General features: G+C 44.5%; 1 protein-coding gene across 1 annotated transcript in view; it reads right to left on the bottom strand.

Annotated features, from left to right (window-relative positions):
- Positions 1 to 472: 472 nt before the first annotated feature.
- Positions 473 to 21,318, bottom strand: part of olfm3a (olfactomedin 3a) — a gene marked incomplete at both ends in the record, with an annotated part of 85,151 nt that continues 64,305 nt past the window's right edge. Inside the window, 5 exons of the mRNA XM_083653611.1 lie at positions 473 to 1,150; positions 1,947 to 2,053; positions 3,624 to 3,843; positions 4,364 to 4,519; positions 9,371 to 9,514. Coding sequence (XP_083509737.1) covers positions 473 to 1,150; positions 1,947 to 2,053; positions 3,624 to 3,843; positions 4,364 to 4,519; positions 9,371 to 9,514 — 1,305 coding nt within the window. The remainder of the gene's footprint in view (positions 1,151 to 1,946; positions 2,054 to 3,623; positions 3,844 to 4,363; positions 4,520 to 9,370; positions 9,515 to 21,318) is intronic.

The following is a 21,318-nucleotide window of genomic DNA, read 5'->3' as shown; positions in this document are numbered from 1 at the left end:
ACTAGCATTACATTGTGGCAAATATGCAGGAGAGGTGGCTGTTAAGAGATTTAAATACTTCCAAATAGACATAAATACAAACACTGAGCAGAGCAGGTTTTGCAACAGAAACAGCTATATAGGAAATCACTCTAGACAAAATGTAGATATTCATGCAAAAGCTATCTTCGGCTGGCAGAACCAACACAGAGCAAATAAGGCATACCAGTCTGAACAGGAGCAATGAAAAAGCTAGTAAATAAATAAGTAAGTAAATGAATGAATGAATAAAAAAAAAAAAAAAGTATGACATTAGGTTGGCAAGTCATTTGTGTCCATGCTCAATTCAGCCAAGTATCCAGAGCCACAAATGACAAAAGTTCAAGTAATGGCAAGTGAAGATACCATAGTCCACTTTTGACAAAAGAAAACTAATTGTGAAGTCCTTGTATCACAAATGATGGTGCTTTGTTTGTCGTGTGTTATGTTTTGTCTAAGAGTCGTCATCGGTTTTTATGACATGGAAGAGGGTGACGTTGAATATTACCTGGTGTCCGTTATTCCAGGCATACAGCGCCCTTTCTCTGGCGTTGTAGTCTAGCATGGAGATGTGAAAGTACTGGTTGTGGAAGGGAATGTCCGTGTACTCATATGTGGAGGTCTTGGTCGAATACGCATAGTACACCTTGGCCCCTGACAGGTGAGAGTTGGTGATGTAGAGCGTACCGCAGATCATAAACGACTCGCCCGCGTTCCTCTTGGAATACTCCGTGTTCCACGTCCCCAGCACGTGCAGCGTGTCGGGGTCGATCTGCGAGATGACGATATTCCCGGCGTTCTGATTGGTCGCGTACACCGCCCACATGCCCAGCTCGTCGGCCATGACGTCGATGTCCGAGAACCCGCCCCACGTGTACGGGTACATGTTGTGGAACCCGGCGAACTCCAGCGCCCGCTGGGCCAGTACGCTGCCCGACTCGAAGCTGTACTTGACGATTATGTTGCTCTGGTACTTGTTGTAGTAAAGCGATCCGTTGTAGACCATGTGGTTGGTTCCCTCCCATTTGAACGGGAGGCTGTAGGTTCGAGAGACCACCCCGGCGACAAAGTCCGCCATTGTCTTGTACTCGCGCACAATCTTGCTGTTGGTGTAACTGTCCATATACCAAACCTACATCAGAGAGGATGAAGATAATGGTGAGAATTAGCGGAAGTCGATAAACATTTCAACCGTCACCATTAAAACCAGTAAAGGTTTTAAGTGCTGAAGAACACCTATAGAGGTCGAAACATATTGGTGTTTTTAATTATTTAGCCACTACAATAAAGGCTTTTAAAAGTATTTCCTTCCTGTTATTTTTCAATTTGGAATGCCTGGATTGTCTTTCTGTTTTTAGTAAAGGAACCCTGTTTAAAGAAATATCAGCTTTTACATATACATATTATATGATTAGATAAACAATCCACTGCACTTAGAATATTCTAAATCAAGAGACATGATATCGACCCCACATGCGACAATCTATCAGATTATTTGACAATATTACTCCACAGAATGTTGTTTGGGTCATAAACGTGCTGTTGTGGAGTAATACCATGCGTGCCATGCGTAGGAATATGGGAGGTCTATGGTTGAGAAGATGTAGTGCCAAAGGAAAGGGCTGTTTGACAGCAAGGTAAAATGCTGAAAATGTTGTTAATATAGCATACACTTAAATTGAGATTGATTTGTTTAGGTGGCTAAAATACAGTTTGCTGCTGGCACCATTCACAGCAGCTTTACTGCTTTGCTTCTGTGCTTCTCCAAACCGGGAGCATGCTGAGCGGTATCTACTGTAGGTAATACACTGACTATCAATAAGAAGCTGCTGCAGCATGATATGAGTGGGGGCAGTCTTATGATAAAACACAACACACACCACACTGACCTCAGAGAGCACAGTGACTCTCCTGGTCCTGTAACTCACCCTGTTGTTCCTCGTCGATGCTTGGGGATCAGTCATCCATGCCCCAAACCGGGTTCCAGATGTCTTTATTGTAACGGGTCCAGCGATTTTCATTAATTTCCCACACGCTGTTAATAAAGAAATGCAGTGATAAGATGTGCTGTGGTGTGGGCTTTTTTCTTCCTCTAACTCGATTTCTCAAGCCAATTTCATGCCTGCGCCACCAGAGAGTTTGCCCTCTGTGCATACTAAGATACCAATGTCAGGAAGCATAGCTAATGACAACACAGCTTTCTCATGTTTAGCCCATGTTATTTCCTGAAGAACTTGTATTAAGTAATGCACTAAAAGCTCAACAGTCATATTTGATGTATTTGAGTTACCTTAATGCATTATTTCGAATATCCCTACAAAAATCATCATCTCTTTAGAGTTATGACTCGATCGTTTAACTTACAATAGATATAGCTGGAGCATAACTAGCAAAGAACATTTCGCTTATATATATTTTTTATATTTTATTTTCAATTTTTCAGAACAATGCACAGACAGGACAAACAAACACGCTCAGACACAGGAAAATAAAATAAAATAAAATAAATACATATATCATCGGCATTCAACATTACAACGTGACTACCAGCCGCATAACGTGCTTATGTGCTTGTGAAAGATATTGTGCCTGGGATCCCATGCAAGGGGTCCATGAGAAACCAGCCAGGCGAGTCACCCGTCACCCCTAACCTCATCAAGGTCGGCTAGAAACGTGTCCCAAATGGTTGAAAACTTTTTAAGTGTATTGGTCCTCAGCCTCAGGAACCTAAGCCTCTCCATCCGTATAACAGAGGTCATGTCCGCCCAACCACAGTTAGAAGGAAGGTGAAGAGGAGGACTTCCAATCCTTCAGAATGAGTTTTTTGGCAGATTACATTAATATTAAATTTAGCAATTCAGACTGAAGGCCTATCTCCAGCAATGTCATTCGCCTATTACCTTTTCATAGTATTTGCAAAATCTGGATATACAAAATTGTTGATATTGTTGACCTAGTATAAGCCCATTAGAGTTTATTGTCTCTCTACCTGCACAATCTTTTTATGCATTTGTTTCCTTTCATTTGTTCTTGATTTTCATGCAGTAACATGACTTTGGTAGCACTGCAGTTGAGATTTGCTATCAAAGATTTGCTAAGCTGATCAAACTTCAAAAGCCAGCGTTAGGGAATCCAGAAAAAACTTAGATGATTTTGTTATTTTCTTCCCTGGTGTGAAATTGAGCCGAAGACACCACCAGGGGAACACATTTGAGGGCAAACCAGTTTTGGCACAGGTTCTAATGATTAAACAACTTTATAAACACATTTCACAGGATTGAATGAACGCGTGTCAAACCCAAACCTATTATCACATTTCTAACAAATAAATTAACATGAACCACATAGATTCTGACAATATATATAGCCTATATTAAAATAATAGTCCTATCACTGAAAACCAACAGATACAGTACGTGCCAATTTGGGGGTCATATCATGGCCAGGAAGCTACCAATCCAAGGTACTAGTTGAACATCAGTTGAACATGGCTATGTAATTGATGTGATTCATGCTAACATCTAGCTTCAGTGATGGCCACTCACTTAGCTTGCCCATGCAGTTGTGATTCATGCTAACATCTAGCTTCAGTGATGGCCACTCACTTAGCTTGCCCATGCAGTTGCGCAGCCTGCTGTCCAGTCGCAGGACTCTCTGATAGAGTGCGTCGTAGTCGTAGGCCCCAAGCTCGTCCTGGATGCCCGTCAGCACCGCCGACAGGTTCCGGATCTCCTCCTTGAACTGGGAGATGAGCACGGCATCCATCTTGTACTGCTCCAGGACAGGGATCAACGGCTTCAGCTCATCCATCTTATCCTGAAGCTCCTGGAGAGGAGGCGGTGACAGAGGGAGAGCGCAAGTACAATTGGGAGGAAAAATAATAATAATAATAAAAAAAGAGGGTGAAAAAATGTATGTTTTCATAATCATTTTAAAAACGATTCTACCCTTGTTCATGCTGAAATAACAGTGGTCCCCGAGCACTCTTAAATGTAGTTCTCAACGCACACACGTAATATAAAATAATACTGATGAATGCCAAAAAGTTGCTTAACTTGCATATCATGAGCTTGTCTGAGTTAATCTCTGTCATGCCAGAAAATCTAGTTTGCAAGTGTAAATAATTTGCAAGTGGCTTATTTAAGCCACTGAAGAATAGTCAATACGTGCACAGCCACTTATAAGCAACCACATAAATAAATTATCCAAACACACAATGTGAGACTTTGCTGGCAAACAAAAATGTGCGTACAAATAAGGCTATACTCAACTTGAGGTGTATGAGGCATAACATTTTTAAAATAAGGGTCTATTGAACATCGGTTTGAATCAGGCTGTAAAATACCTGGAAGTTTCTAGCTATGATGGATTTCCTGTCATCCTCAATCTGTCTGAACTTGGTCCTCAGGCCCTTCATCTGGTTCTCCATCTTCATGACATACTGGAAGTCCCTCTGGGTCCGCAGGTTCAACACCTCAATGGACTGAGACATGTTCTGGACCTACAATATACCAAGCCATGAGAAATGGTCACCGCAGGGTTACCATGCCCCATTCAACAAGTCCTGGACATATGAGGTTGCTTCCAAGCTGTGTGTGTGTGTGTGTGTGTGTGTGTGTGTGTGTGTGTGTGGGGGTGTGTGTGTGTGTGTGTGTGTGTGTGTGTGTGTGTGTGTGTGTGTGTGTGTGTGTGTAAAAGACTAATGCTTGGTTCATACAAAAAGCATCTCAGAAGCAGCGTGTCACGAAAGCATCGAGCAGCGTCGAGCAGGAGCCTTGCCATTCACACCAGATGCACTCTGTTTTCCTCCACGCCTCGCTCTGTTTTGCCCCGCGCCGGTCACAACTTGCATTGACTTCATGCCTGGCTGGTTGCGTACTGCTCGCGGCTCGCGTGAAAAATAGACCAGACGCAAAAACTATTGCTGCAGCACACGTGCAGCATCGCTTCGGCGAGGCAACGTGCTGTGGCCGGTGTGATCGGTTCTTCCCTGTTAACAAGCACGCCAAAATGAAAGTGCCCCCGGGAGGCGTTCAGTGTTGGATACGTGTCTGGTGTGTTTGGGCTGTAAATGTGGTGAGACATCCTGCTGTGATTAGGTGAAATATTTCTGCAACAATTTTCAGCTCCATTGCCAACATTATTTAAAGGGATACGCCAACATTTTGAGAGTTTAGGCCATTTGTCATATTGTCGATATCAAAACTAGAATGTACACAGCTTTATTTTCCATCTGCGTGCCCTACAAACAGCGGTACAGCCGTCGCTGCTACTTAGCTTAGTGAACGGTACAACTGCCTACTCCCGTTCAGTCGTCCAAAATGCACATTCCAACAGTGCCAGAAACACTCACATGTACATGTTGTGACTCGTGTACTCACCACGCGATGAAATAATCCAAAGTTATGTGAAACGGTAATTTTCGTAGTAAATCCACACACCGAAAGAGTGACTGAAGTAACAGAGTATAACCGAAGTTACTTCCTCGTTTGCCATGAGCTGAGCATGCGCTGTCCGCAGTCATCAGTACAGCACATGCGCTGTGTGCAGTGCCATGTACAGTTCTAGTTTTGATATTGACAATATGCCAAATGTCCTAAAGTCTCAAAAGCGTATCCTACATGACTTGCCCTAAAGGAAAAGTTTGACAGTTATTGAGAGTTGATTTAAGTCGTGGACAGCCCCGGCGCCAGACCAGACCAGAGGGGGCACGAGCCTTAAGCAGGGGGGCACTGATAAAATGTGCCCCCCCCAATAAATTGATGTAAAGAAATAAGAAAACAGAGCTTTACTGCCCGAAACATTACTGCAGAGCCATCGCTCCTAGGGAAGAGCAGAGCAAGGAACTAACCACTCTACACTAACATGGATATTGATGTAATGGGTATATATACCACTCTCATAACATGTGTGTATCACTTAGGGTGTCGAGTCATAGTCTATTTTTAATTTGTGTTTATTGAATGTTTCAAAACTGCATGTTTAACTAAGAATAGGCTAATGATTATTTCCACCCACCACTCATTTAATTTGGTTAGTTACTTTCATGTCAAAAGTTTGGAAGCAACAAAGTGTAGCATGCTGAAGAAAGTGGGCGGAGTTTCCCAGCATGCTCTAGGGTAGTGTGTTTCAACAATGTGTTTTGGAGATTAATTAAACCTTCCTGTTCTCTATATATGTGTTATTAGTTATCTGCAATGTTATGTGATGACTAGTAAAGTTGTTTTGCATGCTAACTACATTGCTTTACAATGTTAAATGTTGACACCATAAGTGAGACGGGGGTATAGTTTATTGACCCCCTCTGAGTTTCCGTGTTTGAGTGAGCGTGTTCTAAAGCAGCGTTTCTCAACTGGTGGGTCGCGACCCAAAGGTGGGTCGCGGGGCCGTTTTGATTGGGTCGCGGACATTGGCCAATTTTTTTTTTTTTTTTCCATATTTCATTTGAGTTAAATTCAGATTATTGAAACTGGATTAGCCTGACCAGTTTTACTTGTTTAACAATCTGAAGCATATGCTCTGCCTGTAATTCAAGAGAAGTCTGCCTTTTCATTTCATATTTAATTTTAGTTCAATTCAGATGATTGAAACTGGATTAGCATGGCCCCAGTTTAATTAAAATTTATGACCAGTTTAACTAAAAAGCATATAGCCTGCCTGTGATTCCTTTTTATTTCATATTAGTTAAATTCAGACTATTGAAACTGGATTAGCATGACCAGGTTAACTTGTTTTATTATTATTATTAACTTGTTTAAAAACATATACCGGTAGGCATGTAATTCAAGATAAGACTGCCTTTTATTTCATATTTCATACAGTTCAAATAAGACTTTCTGAGCATGACCAGTTTGACTTGTTTAAATTTAAAAACATATAGGCCTGTAATTCAAGTCTGCCTTATTTCAATTGGTTTTTAGCCCTAGTTGCACTTCTGTTGCACTTTTTTGTTAATTTGAGGTTTATAACAGTGCATGAAGGCATTGTGTATTAAATTAATGCGCTATTTTTTGTGCAATAAATTTGAGTGGTTTAAAAAAAAATCTGAAATTTGGGTCGCGACTTCATGACAAGGAAAATAGTGGGTCCTGAGGCTACACCAGTTGAGAACCACTGTTCTAAAGTGAATAAAAGGACATTTCCTGTAGTCGTGCAGTGTATTGAGGCACAGGATTTGTTACTTGAACTGAGATAATTTCTCTGCCTAAATTTCTGCCACTGCTAAACACTTAGCTTGCTACAAAAGCATGCTGGGGGAAATGTGAGAATTCCCTCTCATGGAAGTGGGCGGGCACAGTGGAGAAGCGAGCGGGCACTGCCCCCCAGCGCCCCCCCGTGGCGCCGGGGCTGGTCGTGGAACAGTGATGTCATTTGCGCATGAATAAGTGAATGCCTGCAAAACTGTTTACAATTTTTGGATATACAGTATGTGAGATTATGTGCAAAATAAATCAGCATTGTTTTTCAGTGAAGTTCTCCTTTATTCGACCTGTGACAAGGACACACTTATTGAAGTGTTGGTGGTTCTGACATAAGTCGCAAGATTGTACATAAGTTTGCCAGTTTGAAAAAAAATAAGAATATTTTTTGTAAAATTTGGGTTTTTTATGTTTTATTGGACAGAGGTAGAGAGAGAGGAATGCATGGGAGAGATAATGGGGAGGACATGTAGCAAAGGACGGTGGCCGGATTCTAATGCGGGAAGTGAATGCTATACTATAGTGCAATATAGCATAGTGAATTTCAAAACAGGGGAAACATTAATGGCATACACAGAGATGGATGGCTCCTCATACTCTGCCTTTGGAACAATGGGTATCTTCAGTTGTGGACCTGGCTGTCATTGAGATGTCGGTGGCCAGTATGCATGGCGCTATTAAAAGTAGAAAATATTACGTGGAATTAATTTATTGAAGCTGTGCATGGAGGCCTTGGGCATCTCCATGATAGCTAGGTTCCATTTGGTCTTTTCTTTGCTATTGTGAGCCAATATGTGTGGGTTGATGGATGGGGGTCCTGCAGGGAGGGGGGTTATGTTTCTGAGTGAATTTGTTTTGTGTTTATGTATGTATTTTGTATTTTGTGTTTTTTGTAGATGTTTGTGGTTATGTTTCTCTTTCTGTATGTTACAATTTAAATCAATAAAGAATTGATAAAAAGGCATATATAGTATATTATAAAACGGCTCTCTCAAATCAAGCAATCTGATTGGTTCACAGCCATTGTATAATTCCAGTAACCGAGTTCAATAACCCATGGCCATGGGTTATTGGTTGCCATGGCAACTCTCTTACTAAAAGGCTCGAGCTCCGTGTTGGGCTTTCCAGAAAGCTCTCAGCTTCTCAGCAAGCGCCAGGATTGGCCAATGTCAACTTCAGTCTCCAGAACGATCCAATCAAATCACCCGCACGTCTATCTTCTTGCTAGAGGTCCCGCCTTACAGTAGTGTCAAAACAAAAAGCTACTCGCTTGCAGCCAGACGCATGATGGCGCAACTCTCTTAGGCTTTGGTTACCTCAAAAACAAAATGGCGGAGACAACTTTCAGATCCTTGTGAATCGATCTTCGCTTATAACTTTACTAATACTTCGCAGAAAATGATGTTTTGTACAAGAATAGACGCGGGCTAATGTCTTAACCCCTCTCTCGCGCGCCCTCACTCTTAACCCCGCATTTCTAAATAAGACGTAACGTTACTTGGTGTCGGCATATGGCTCTGGTGTCGGGCTATGCAAAACCTCTCAGTAAGCGCCAGGATTGGCCAATGTCGACTTCAGTCTCCAGAACGATCCAATCAAATCACCCGCACGTCTATCTTCTTGCTAGAGGTCCCGCCTTACAGTAGTGTTTCAACTGACTCTATCAGAATAAAATGCCAGTCGGACTTATAGTATTATTATTATTATATTATTATACTTGGAAACCGTTTTATAAAAGCAATATAGCACTCGAGCTGCGTGGTGTTGTGGAATATATCCCGCTGATAAGCTGTTATCCCACGAGGCCGCAGGCCACAACACACTTGCTCTCGTGATATATTGCTTAAGTATAGTATAGTATAGTATAGTATAGTAAGTATAGTAAGTATAGTAAGTATAGTATAGTATAGTATAGTATAGTATAGTATAGTATAGTATTATGAAAATCATTCATTCATCATCAGCGATGGCTTATGGCTGAAATCCGAGTTTATTTTGCCTTAAAATAAATAAGAAGACTTTTGATTTGTGAGTGCCGGTTTTATCTTTGTTTTCTCCCTCATCATTCCTATCTTTTGTGAAACAGTGTGTTCATATGCCCATGCATGTGTGCGGGCATGGCATTTATGCTGCATGGGGGTGTTTATGTTGACCTTCTCCAGTAGCTGGCGGAGTTGTCTGCTCTTGGCGTCTCTGGAGCACAGACTCTGTTCCGGTGCCACCACAGTGCAGATACAGCGTCCATCAGCATCCTGGGCCGAACTGTACACCTGCCAGCCCTCTTTAGGACCAATGGTCTGCAGAGATACACGCGTGCACACACGCACACGCAGACACACACACACACACACACAACAGCGTTACAGGGATATATCTAGTGACATAGAGTACCGCAGAGATGACGTATTTTTGTAAAAACTAACTAGTGGCTGATGCTGATGAGAGGGGGTTGAACGGATCTCGGAGCCAGTCTTAATCCTAATGACAAGCATAGTGCCTGGTAAACCTTAGTATCATCACATAATCCTAATGACAAGCAGCCTGTTGCACCAGCTGAACATAAGTTCTCTCTTAAGTTAGGGTGTAAAAGTCCACACTAAATACTACGTTGAAACTAGTTAGTTTGACACTAAAGTTGCGTCTTTGTTTAGTTGCACGCACCACAGAGACGTAAGGTACATCTTAACTAGTAGTCCTTAAACCCCACACTAGCCAAAATAGTGTTGCAGAAAATGACGTGTACACTATCTGTGTCCAATCAGTGAAAAGCATGGTGAAATGTATGTACCGTTGCCAAATTAAGCATTATGAAAACTCGCTGACTTGATTTCATATTGAAACAACACTACCCAAATAATAATTAATTAAGCGGAATATAAACAGTCAGACTGATAGCCTGGGACATGTTGTCCACCGCAAATTAGTGAATTAATATTTCATTAATACTAACCAAATGAGAACGTTAGAGTAACGTTCATTAGACTGTTAACGTTTATCTGTGGTGAGAGCTTCATCATCATGCATTGTAATTCACCATTATCAGAATCAGAATCACTTTTATTGCCACAGTATGCAAGTTACATACAAGGATTTTTTCTGAGTGTCTGTATGCAGCGTAATGGTCACATCAATATAGAGAGATAAGAAGTAGGAAGATAACTAAAATGGGGTCCATTGTGTCAGTTTTCATGTCTAAAAACCCCAGAAGAAGCAGCTCGGGGCGTGGTAGTGAAAGAAAGTGAGCCTATAGTTGTAACCAATGTTCCCTCTGAATACTTCGATCTCAAAGAAGTATTCAGTAAAAGACGGGCCACTATTCTCCCCCCCCACCGGTCTTATGACTGCGAAATAAAACTCTTAAGAGGGACAAGTCCACCCAGGGGACACTTATATTCTCTTTCGGCACCAGAGACTGCAGCCATGGAGAGTTATGTAAAGGAGGCACTGGAGTTAGGTTTCATCCGGTCCTCCACATCCCTTGACTCAGCTGGGTTTTTCTTTGTGGGGAAAAAAGATGGCTCACTCCGTCCCTTCATAGATTATAGGTCGGTAAAATGACATTACTGTTAAAAAACCGGTATCCTCTCCCCCTGTTAGCATCAGCCTTTGAACACTTGCGGGGGGCCTGCATCTTCACCAAGATTGACTCACGGAATGCATACAACCTGATACGGATCCGAGAGGGGGATGAATGGAAAACAGGATTCATCACGCCCACTGGTCATTACGAGTACTTGGTAATGCCTTTCGGACTGTCAAATGCACCTGCTGTTTTCCAAACGTTCATCAATGACGTTCTCCGGGACATGTTGAATAAATTTGTATATGCATATCTCGATGATATACTTGTTTTTTCCCAGACCCGTCAGGAACATGTACAACATGTGCGCCGTGTCCTAAAGAGGCTGCTACAACACCATCTGTACGCCAAGCCGGAGAAATGTGACTTCCATCTGACCACGGTTCCTTTTCTGGGCTACATCCTCTCCCCCTCTGGAACATCCATGGATCCTGGAAAGGTGCGTGCAGTACTGGAGTGGCCCCAGCCTGCCTCCATAAAACAGGTGCAACGTTTCATGGGGTTTGCAAACTTCTATCACAGATTTATCCGAGGGTTCAATTCCATCGCAGCCCCCATGAATGTTCTCACTAAGAAGGTGCCCGTCCGGTTTAGCTGGACTCCCCAAGCAGCTGAAGCATTCGCCAAACTTAAACAGCTTTTTACCACAGGCCCCGTCCTCATCCACCCAAACCAAGCCCTGCCTTTTGTAGTAGAGGTGGATGCATCAGAGGTGGGTTTGGGCGCCATTCTGTCACAACGTTCCCCTGCTGATAACAAGCTGCATCCATGTGCTTTTTTTTCAAGAAGGCTTGATCCGGCAGAGAGAAACTATGACGTGGGCAACCGGGAGCTTCTAGCTGTCAAGGAGGCATTGGAGCAATGGAGGCATTGGCTGGAAGGCGCTGAGCATCCGTTTGTGGTGTGGACCGACCACAAGAATCTGGCCTATATCCAAAGTGCCAGACGCCTGAACTCTCGCCAAGCCAGGTGGGCCCTCTTCTTTAATCGATTTGAATTTATTCTGTCATATTGGCCTGGGTATAAAAACACCAAGGCAGACGCACTGTCCCGCCAGTATAATTCTGCCAATAAGTGTGCTGAGCCGGAGCCCATCCTGGCACCATCTCGGATCGTCGCCCCCATGGGCGATTATACGTTGGTGCACTGGCTGCACGTGCAACCCCTAGTGGCCAGATTTTTTTTTTTTTTTTTTTTTTTAAACCTTTTATTTTTTCAGGAGTGCCCTGTTCACATTCACACACACATTCATACCTGGAAGCTGACCAGTATAACCACAGTCTGATCTGTTGGCCACTGAGCAGCTCCACTGGAGCGGTTGGGGTTAAAGGCCTTGCTCAAGGGCACCTCAGTGGTGGTAATGAGGGAGGGGCAAGCGCTGCCTTTTCACTTTCCCCACCCAGATTTATCCTGCCGGTCCCGGGGATTGAACCGACGACCTTCTGGTCACAAGCTCGCTTCTCTAACCGTTGGGCCACCACTGCCACATAAACGATTTAAACCAAATCTAATCGAATATATTATATATATCATGTGTTGTAGATATCTATATGTCGTTGTATTCGACATTATTCAATGCAATTTCTCGATTCATTGTGTTTCTGAAGAAAATAAATCTGTACTTGACCTCTCAACTCAGCTCACGTGATGCACACTGGTCGTGGTGCTACTACGTGCTTGCGTCAGACGTCAGCGACACCGTGTCAACAAAGGAAACATACCGAGACAGACGAGACAGAGATATTTAACATAGCTAAAAGGGTAAACCAAACTCTCGACCGATTTTTCTCTAAGAAAACTAGGACTGATACAGAGAAACATGACTGCAATAATAACACCATGCCGGTCACCTCAGCAGCAGCCGGCGGCAGCAGCAACATTGTTCTCAGTTCGGACGGCGAAGAAGAGGGGGGAAGCGGCGGTGGACCACCGGTGATAGTGACAACCACGCAGGCTGCGCCTGTCACAATGTGGCAGTTTGAAAGCTCCACCTCTGCTTAGATTGAACTGTCATTTCTCCAGACAGTAGTGTGAGAACAGATCGAGACATCACCTGACTGCAGCTTGGGTAAAGTTGCATCTACTGTAGGTGTCATTCAGCATATTGTGATATGTTGTTGGAGAATGTGTTGTCATATCCTACTATAGCATTCAGTGTCTCCTATACAGTTATCTATTTGTAGAGGTACACCACAATAGATTTTGAGCACCACAAATAGATTTTGACTGCCACATATTAATTTCAAGTAGTTGACTTCAAACACCTGCTTTAGCAGCCCACTACATGGTGCTCAGAGGGGTCATCCCTATGTTCCCCGGGTCCTATGTTCCCCGCTTTTCCCAAATAGGGTCCTATGTTCCCCGCTATGTTCCCTGGGAGAGGTTAGGTTTTGGGTTAGGGTCTGGGGAAGGTTAGGTTTAGGCGTGGGGGGTGGGAGAGGTTAGGTTTTGGGTTAGGGTCTGGGGGAGGTTAGGTTTAGGGTTAGTGAAAAACGGGGAATATAGAACCCGGGGAACATAGAACCCGGGGAACATAGACATGATCCCTGCTCAGAGGCCCACCAGTGGGCCACGGTTCAGTGGTTGGGAAACACTATCATGCAGATAGAATAGGCTATATAAGGAGACAATTATTTTTTCATCACTGTAAAGCCACAGCATAGTGAAGAAGATATTAATGTGATGTGTGTAGTTCTTCATATCTACTAGCCTCTTCATTTTGCTCTCAGAGTGCCCCAGATTAATGCATTTTATTTTAAAATGTACAAAATTTCTTTATCCCCCCCTACCGGAGTAATATTGACTTCTGGGTGGTGCAACCCCTGTTTGGAAGGTCTATAATCGCCTATGGTCGCCCCAGTACTGTGGGGGATTGAGACGGAGGTGAAATTGGTGCAGCACGCTGACCCAGGGCCGGAGGACTGTCCACGCAGCCGCCTGTATGTCCCTCCGGGGGTACGGACCCGTGTGTTGGAGTGGGGGCACTCGTCTCGGCTGGTGGGGCATCCAGGGGGGAGGGGCACCCTGGACTTTATCGCCCGGAGATTCTGGTGGACCACTATCCGCGGGGACGTGCTGTCATTTGTGGCAGCCTGTGTCAACTGTGCACAACACAAGAGTCCACGTCAGCGTCCAGCAGGTTTGCTATGTCCGTTGCTCATTCCACGATGCCCCTGGTCTCACATTTCTCTTGACTTTGTCACGGGTCTCCCTCGCTCGGGGGGAAAAACGGCCATTTTGGTAGTGGTGGACCGTTTTTCTAAAGCCGCACGGTTCATCGCCCTGGCCAAGCTCCCCTCAGCGAGGGAGACTGCAGTGTTAGTAATGGATCACGTGTTCCGTGTGCACGGCATCTCACGTGATGTAGTGTCTGACCGGGGTCCTCAGTTCTCCACGCAGTTTTGGAAAGCCTTCTGCACACTCCTTGGTGCCACTGCCAGTCTCTCCTCAGGCTTCCACCCTCAGTCAAACGGACAGACTGAGAGGGTGAATCAGGAGTTGGAGACTACGTTACGCTGCCTGGCCGCTTCCGATCCCTCATCATGGAGTTTGCATCTCATGTGGGCAGAATATGCACATAACTCTCTGAAGTCCTCCTCCACAGGCATGACCCCGTTTGAGTGCCAGCGGGGCTATCAGCCGCCCCTGTTTCCAGATCAAGAACCTGAGGTGGGGGTCCCGGCGGCGACAGACTTTATGAGGCGATGTGCACGAACCTGGAGAACAGCCAGAGCAGCTCTGTTATGAGCAAGGACCAGGTATTCCCAGCAGGCGAATCAGCGGTGACGGCCGTCAATCCCTTTTCGGCCAGGGGATAAAGTCTGGCTGTCCTCCAGAGACCTTCCACTAAGGGTGGAGAACAAGAAATTGGCCCCACGCTTCGTGGGCCCGTTTGAAGTGGCATCGCAGGTTGGTCCAGTATCGTACCGGTTAGTACTGCCTGCTTCCATGAAAATCCATCCTGTATTTCATGTGTCCCTATTAAAACCTGTGGTATCCAGTCCTTTGTCCTCCCCTGTCCCACCTCCCCCTCCTCCTCGCTGGGTTGATGGAGGACCTGTGTACACGGTCCGGAGGATCATGGATTGATGCCATGTGCGCCGCAGCATGCAGTACTTGGTCGATTGGGAGGGCTACGGGCCGGAGGAGCGGTGCTGGGTGCCGGATGGACATATCATGGACCGCACCCTTATCCAGGATTTCCAGCGACGTGGTCAAGCCGTGGGGTCGCCAGGTGGCGTCCCTAGGGAGGGGGGTAATGACACACCCGTGGGAGTCCGGCCTAGTGGCTCCGCTACGAGTTGTGGTGAAGGAGCTGTCCGTGGCGCTGAACCGGCCAGAGCGCGCGGAGGCCAAGCCGACGCTGTCCTTGGTGCTAGGCAGCCTTCCCGTGCCACTGACAGGAGGGGGAGAAGGCAGCCTATGAGTGAACAATGACATAACCCTGCTAATTCCACTGTGATTGCCTGCACCTGGTTGGCACACTATATAATCATTTCTGCTTTCAGAACCCGTTGCTGATCCTAACACTACTGATGCTGTGCCTCTCCTTGCTCTCGTCTGATGCGGAGAGATTCCTTGGACAGTTCCTGTTCCTGGCGCCTTGTGGAATTATTGAGTTTATCCGTCGGTCTTACCGACACAGTTTAGGCTAGTTTTGTTATTCAATTTTCACTAAATTCCTTGTTTGTTTTGATGCCTGAAAGTCTAAGTAAAAGATGTAAAACTGCTCCTTGTGTCTGTCATCTCTGCACCTGGGTCCTAAGTCACAGCTTTACACCATGATATGACGCTTCTCTTTGATATGAGACTGAACTCAACTGATCCTGCTTCCCCAACGCACCTGACGTACACGGTTGTGCAGAGATTTCCTCTCTTTGAAACCTTAGTATCATCACATATAATCCTAATGACATGTCACTAGCACTGTGCCTGGTAAACCTTAGTATCATCACATATCATCCTAATGACATGTCACTAGCACTGTGCCTGGTAAACCTTAGTATCATCACATATAATCCTAATGACATGTCACTAGCACTGTGCCTGGTAAACCTTAGTATCATCACATATAATCCTAATGACATGTCACTAGCACTGTGCCTGGTAAACCTTAGTATCATCACATATCATCCTAATAACATGTCACTAGCACTGTGCCTGGTAAACCTTAGTATCATCACATATCATCCTAATAACATGTCACTAGAAAAAGAGGGAATGTTGGAAGAGGTGTAGGGACAGAAAGAAGATATAAAGAGGAGGTTAGGAAGGTAAGCCGTAGCTGAAATGACAGCAAAAAAGGAGTAAAATCAATTAAAAGAAAAGATAACGCTGACAGAGAAGGGGAGAGAGAGACAGTTTGACTGCCAGGGAGAGAAGAAGCGATAGATGGAGATGAAGAGGCATGGAGGCAGGCAAACTGCCAAGATACACTCAGAAAGCAAGCATAGGATGAAGAGATGGACGGCAGATATACAGAGAGGGCAACAACGTGCATGGGAAGCCATCCACCTCTACTATTTCTATTGAGACATTTAGAGCAGATTCCAAACAAAATTGTATGAGCATGTTTATTATTATTATGTTTATTTGGGGAATCTGGGCACCCAGAGTCTATCAGTCTGACGACTAAGAAAACTCTGGGACAGGTGGCCGATATTTTGGGGTGTCCGCTCCGCTGTATAGTGGATGTCCGCACCAAGACTTCCACTTCTGTTCGCCGCGCTTATTGTTTACAGCCCAATTGACGTGAGAATGAAGTTGGAGCTGATCGATTATAGGTGTTTAACGTCCAGACAACATTTCGGCTAATAATAATAATAATAAATAGCTGCATATGAGACGTCGTCGTACTGTAAACAATGACGGGAGGGGCGGGGCGTAAACTCTAACAATTTTACATTAACTCATTGAGTGCCATGGACGTCCTTCGACGTCCAATTAAATAGTGACGTAGAGTGCCACGGACGTCCTTCGACGTCCAATGCGTTTTTTGACGGTGGGACGTCGATCAAAGCCTTCCGCAGCTCCTGTACAACTATAGTAGCTATTGGAGGTCTATAACCTATTTTACAGAACCCTTAGGTGGCGACAGTGCTCTCCACATAACAGAAAGGCAAGGAAAAAACAAAGAAGAAGTCGTTATGGAAACGGAAATCGCATCGCATCCGTATGCATCGATATGCTGAAGCACGTTACTGCAGCTGTGCCTGCAGCAGCCAATCTGCTCCCACAATTGAGCCGCTCCGTGTCGGTTGCGACAGCACATCCGCACATCCACACCGTGGAGTTGTTATTATTCTCAACTGGAAGCATCGTTGCCGGTGACAAACACACGCGGAACGCTGTAAAAAAGCAGGATGTCGAGCACCCTTCACTGTGCGCACAGCAAACTCAGCAGAGAGCCACCACAGACAGGAGGAGGAGTGTGCAGTTGAGGCGAGGCGAGGCGGGGCGGGGCGGGGGGGGGGCACGCAGAGCAGCACACAACACCCAGACAGACCCAGGCAGCAGGACAGGATTGACAAACGCAAGCCAGAATATCCGATGCCCACCAGCAGCAAATCAAGACCAGCAAGAAGCTGCAACCAGCAGCGCACGCAGGGGCCAGCGCTGCTGGTTGTAGCTAAAAAATATTATTCTGCCAAACAGAATTCCCTGGCCTTCACTGTTTTATTGAAGGAAATTATTTTTGAGGTGTGACTACATTAGAAAAGATTAGCTTCAGAGTCAGTGATGTGCTTGAAATGTTTAATTTCACAAAAGGCCAATTATCTCAGCTTCTAGAAAAAAGTTGCTGTTTTTGGATGAATCAAGCTATCTTCTCCGGCTCATAACTAAAGAACGGAAAATGGGATCAATAAACTTTTTTTTGCAGATGATAGAATAGAGTCTCATCGTTCTTTGTGCGTGTTCAGTGTTTACATAGTAATATCACACAATATTCTGTGGGCCTCGAGAAATCACTGAAAACGCTCTGAAACTCTGGCACTGGGAGCATCCGTTCTCCAAAAGTGGCTGGCACTCAATGAGTTAACTATTTTACATAAACTATTATCAACTATGCTGCATTCCTTTTACAACACTAACCTCGCATCACCAGGCTCTTCCTGAGGAGAAGAGCCTGGTTCGATTATAGACGGTTTTAACTTGACAACAAAAACATTCTAAATTGAACCCCCGCTCACTTCCTGTTGCAGTGTTTGCTATGGACATAAAAGAAAAAAAAACATTCAAGTGCAGGACTGACCATTCCATGCAAACCGTCTATACAGCTGAGCAGCGAAAACAAAAGTAACGATGTCGAGTGAATATTTCTGCAGTTTGCCGAATGCTGAGAAAAAGGAAGTGCTGTGGGGTTGCGCTCTGGTGAAAACCGTCTATACTCGATTTACACCTCTCGGCTGTTTCCAGCCTAGACCCCGCCCTAGACCGGAAACAACACTGGAAACAGGATAATACAAGAATACGAAAATACAAAAAAATTATAATCAGGCGACGGTGCCATATAGGACGAATCAGCGTGATGTCACTTGCCACCCAGAAATGCGGAACCCCGCGGCAGTTAATAGTATGAGTTGCGCCAAACAAACGTTAATAACTCAAAAACTATACATCACATCGCTTATATTTTGACATTCTGAGTGAGAGCAGAAGTAGCTCAAGAGTTTGATGTATAATATATGCATGTCATGTTAAAGTTGTGTGAACTGTCGCAGTTAAAAAAAAAACAGAGTTAACTGGCTAGAGTCAGACACTCACACCTTGGGCCACTTGTGATCCATAGGGTTCCATTGCCGTTGCCACCCAGTGAAGCGGTTTGTTTACAAAAATGCTGCTCGGCTGATCCCTCGTATTGCATAAACGTTTTGTTTTATGTACTATACAACTTTTTAGTTGTGTTGTTTAGTTCTTGTTATCAGGCTCTAAGTAACGTTAGCTACACAGAAGATTATTTTGGCGCACATGTTTCCGGTAGACTGTTTCCATCTCCTTGGTTTACGCCCCCAGGTCCAGAAGCGGTGGAAACGGCTCCAGACTACATTAACACTGAGGAAAGTCGAAGGCTTAAACGCGCCTGTTGAACTGCTGCTGTGCAGATTTAAACTTTTTTGAAACTTTATCTGTGAGTGCTGCCATTTTCACCTGAGTCTTCATGCTGTGTTTGTGGTGCGAATACAGATAGGCGGACTTGGGTTTTCAAGTAAAAAAATATTAACTTTATTACCTATTTAAAATACATACTAAAAAGAGGGAAAGTGGATTTGGAACAATGTAAGCATACAATGTCAGCTGCTTGCTCTGAGTCTCTGTGCTGTCTGGCTGAATCTCCACCACCGCACAGGTGGGGGAATTTGAAGCAATCAGTGGTATGACTGGCAGATGCTCCTCCTTCGTGGCCTGTCAATCACTGGTCTGATGCCAATTGACCTACATAAAACTGCAACAGTGTTGGGCCGGCACCCGATGCATTTTAAGGCTGAGTTGAGCACACCATTTCCATTGCCTTGAAAGGATTTTCCACTCTGACAAGAATCCAATTCTGGCCTGATATCAGACTGAATTGTCAACTTGTTACACTCATTTCCATCTTCTAATCTGAGATTGCACTCATAATAATAATAACACTGTGTTATTTCTATGACGGGATCCCCCAACAGAACCAATCACTAGAGACCAAGTCCAACGTATATCGGCCTGAATCGTTAGTTACTTACGTTATCCCCTTTGAATAAAAGCCCTCCAACCAGTGTGCCATTTGGATTTCAAAGTAATCGCTACTTGTAATCAATTTAAAACAGCTTCGACAGCCATTGTTGTAAAGCTCATGACACAGCAAGCTGATTCGTCGCGGTCAGACATGTTGGGCGTCTGTCGCTCTAGTATTTGCGGTGCATCCTGCACCGTTGGCTGTAGTCTGCTTTGGCGGCCAAAAAGTCTTCCAGAGAATCTTGAGTGACCATAAAACGTCAGAATGTTTTATGGTCACTCACGGTTCTCTGGAATAATATTTAGCCTTGTTCGAGCCTTAAAACTCGTTATATTTGGATTTATCGAAATGTCTATGGAGAAAATAGACGCGGAACTTACTTCCGGGGCAAATTACATCACGAAAAGTCACATGTCTGTTGAGCTCTATGTGCCTTTGGGAAAGTCCCTCCAGCCCCATGCAGTGCTGTTTCTCCTTATTTTTCTGCCTCCGCCTCTTCCTTTCAGCAAAAGACCAGACAAGGGCCCTTTGCAACTTTTTATCAGACATATTCTCGATTGGAAGTAGCTATCTTATGAAGCCGTTTTACTGAGTGAAATGGTAGACAAACGTTACTTTCTACTTAATGTTTCAGGAGTCTCACGCAGGCGCATATAGCCTACTGTAACGTACGTGCCAGTTACCCATCGGCTGTCATGTTTGTGGCGTGTTCAAACCGCTTCACAATGACTTAGTCCCAACCATTGGGCTATTTATTGATGCTAATTGGCCAATCGCTAGTCCCCCTCGGCGCTGATTGGTGAATTGCTGGTGAAACCGGAGAAAAGGCATTTCCATACAACGATGCCAGACCAAGACTAGCCAAACTCAACTCCGTGGAGTGGGCGGATTCCAAGGTCTGGACGCAGGCAAATACAATTCAGTTTGGAGACACCAAATGCTAACATCCCCCCACCATGAAAACAATAAAAAAAAAAATCTAAAATAATGAATATCGACATAAAATATCAGTACCTGTATCAGCCTTTAAAAAAAACATCTGTCTAACTCTTGTAAAGACAATTTGAGAGACTTGGGAGAGGAAGAAAATTAGAAGTACACAATTAATAAATGTGCAAATTGCAGTGTGTGTGTGTGTGTGTGTGCATGCAAAAGTGAATGTGACCACTTGCATGCGTGTGTGCGTGTGTTTGCTTGTGTGTGTGTGTGCCTGTGCAGAGAGCAGAACTCTTCCAGTCGGCTGGCTGGGGAGAGCTTCCAGCTAGTGGATGCTGTTTTGTGAGGGTTTTTAATGACTAGACTTTAGCATGCAGCTGTGTGAAAGCATTGTAGCCTTGCAGCCTGAGCCTCCTCTATCTAAGTTAGGGAGCGCTGGAAAATATTGAAGACAGAGTAAAGCTGCACCTCACCAACTAAGGCCGTGTGTCCATCTAGCGTCTTTTTCTGACCGTTAAACGCTGGAAGTATGCTGGGGGGCGCTGATCTCAGCGCACAATATGCAAGGAAGCAGTCGAAAAGTAACGTTAGTTCAGTGCGGTAGCTAGTTTGATAGCTGACAGCTAACATTAGCTAACAACACACAGTGATTTAGCTCAACACTCACCAGAAATATTAAGTGTCTAGCCAATCTACTCCCACAATTGAGCCTTTCTGTCTCTGTTGCGATAGTTTCTCCATATGATTAGTTGCCAGAAAAGGCGCACCCGACACCAGCGTCTTTCTGAAAAGTTAAAATATTTTCAGCTGGGAGGCGCACAAAAACGCCGGGGTGCTGTGAATTAGACGCTGGGCGCAGCGCACTTTCTCTA

This window comes from Poromitra crassiceps, assembly GCF_964638095.1.
Source record: "Poromitra crassiceps genome assembly, chromosome: 2".
Classification (NCBI taxonomy): Eukaryota; Metazoa; Chordata; class Actinopteri; order Beryciformes; family Melamphaidae; genus Poromitra; species Poromitra crassiceps.
The sequence above is the reverse complement of the archived record's forward strand: the minus strand, read 5'-3'. Positions and strand labels throughout refer to the sequence as shown.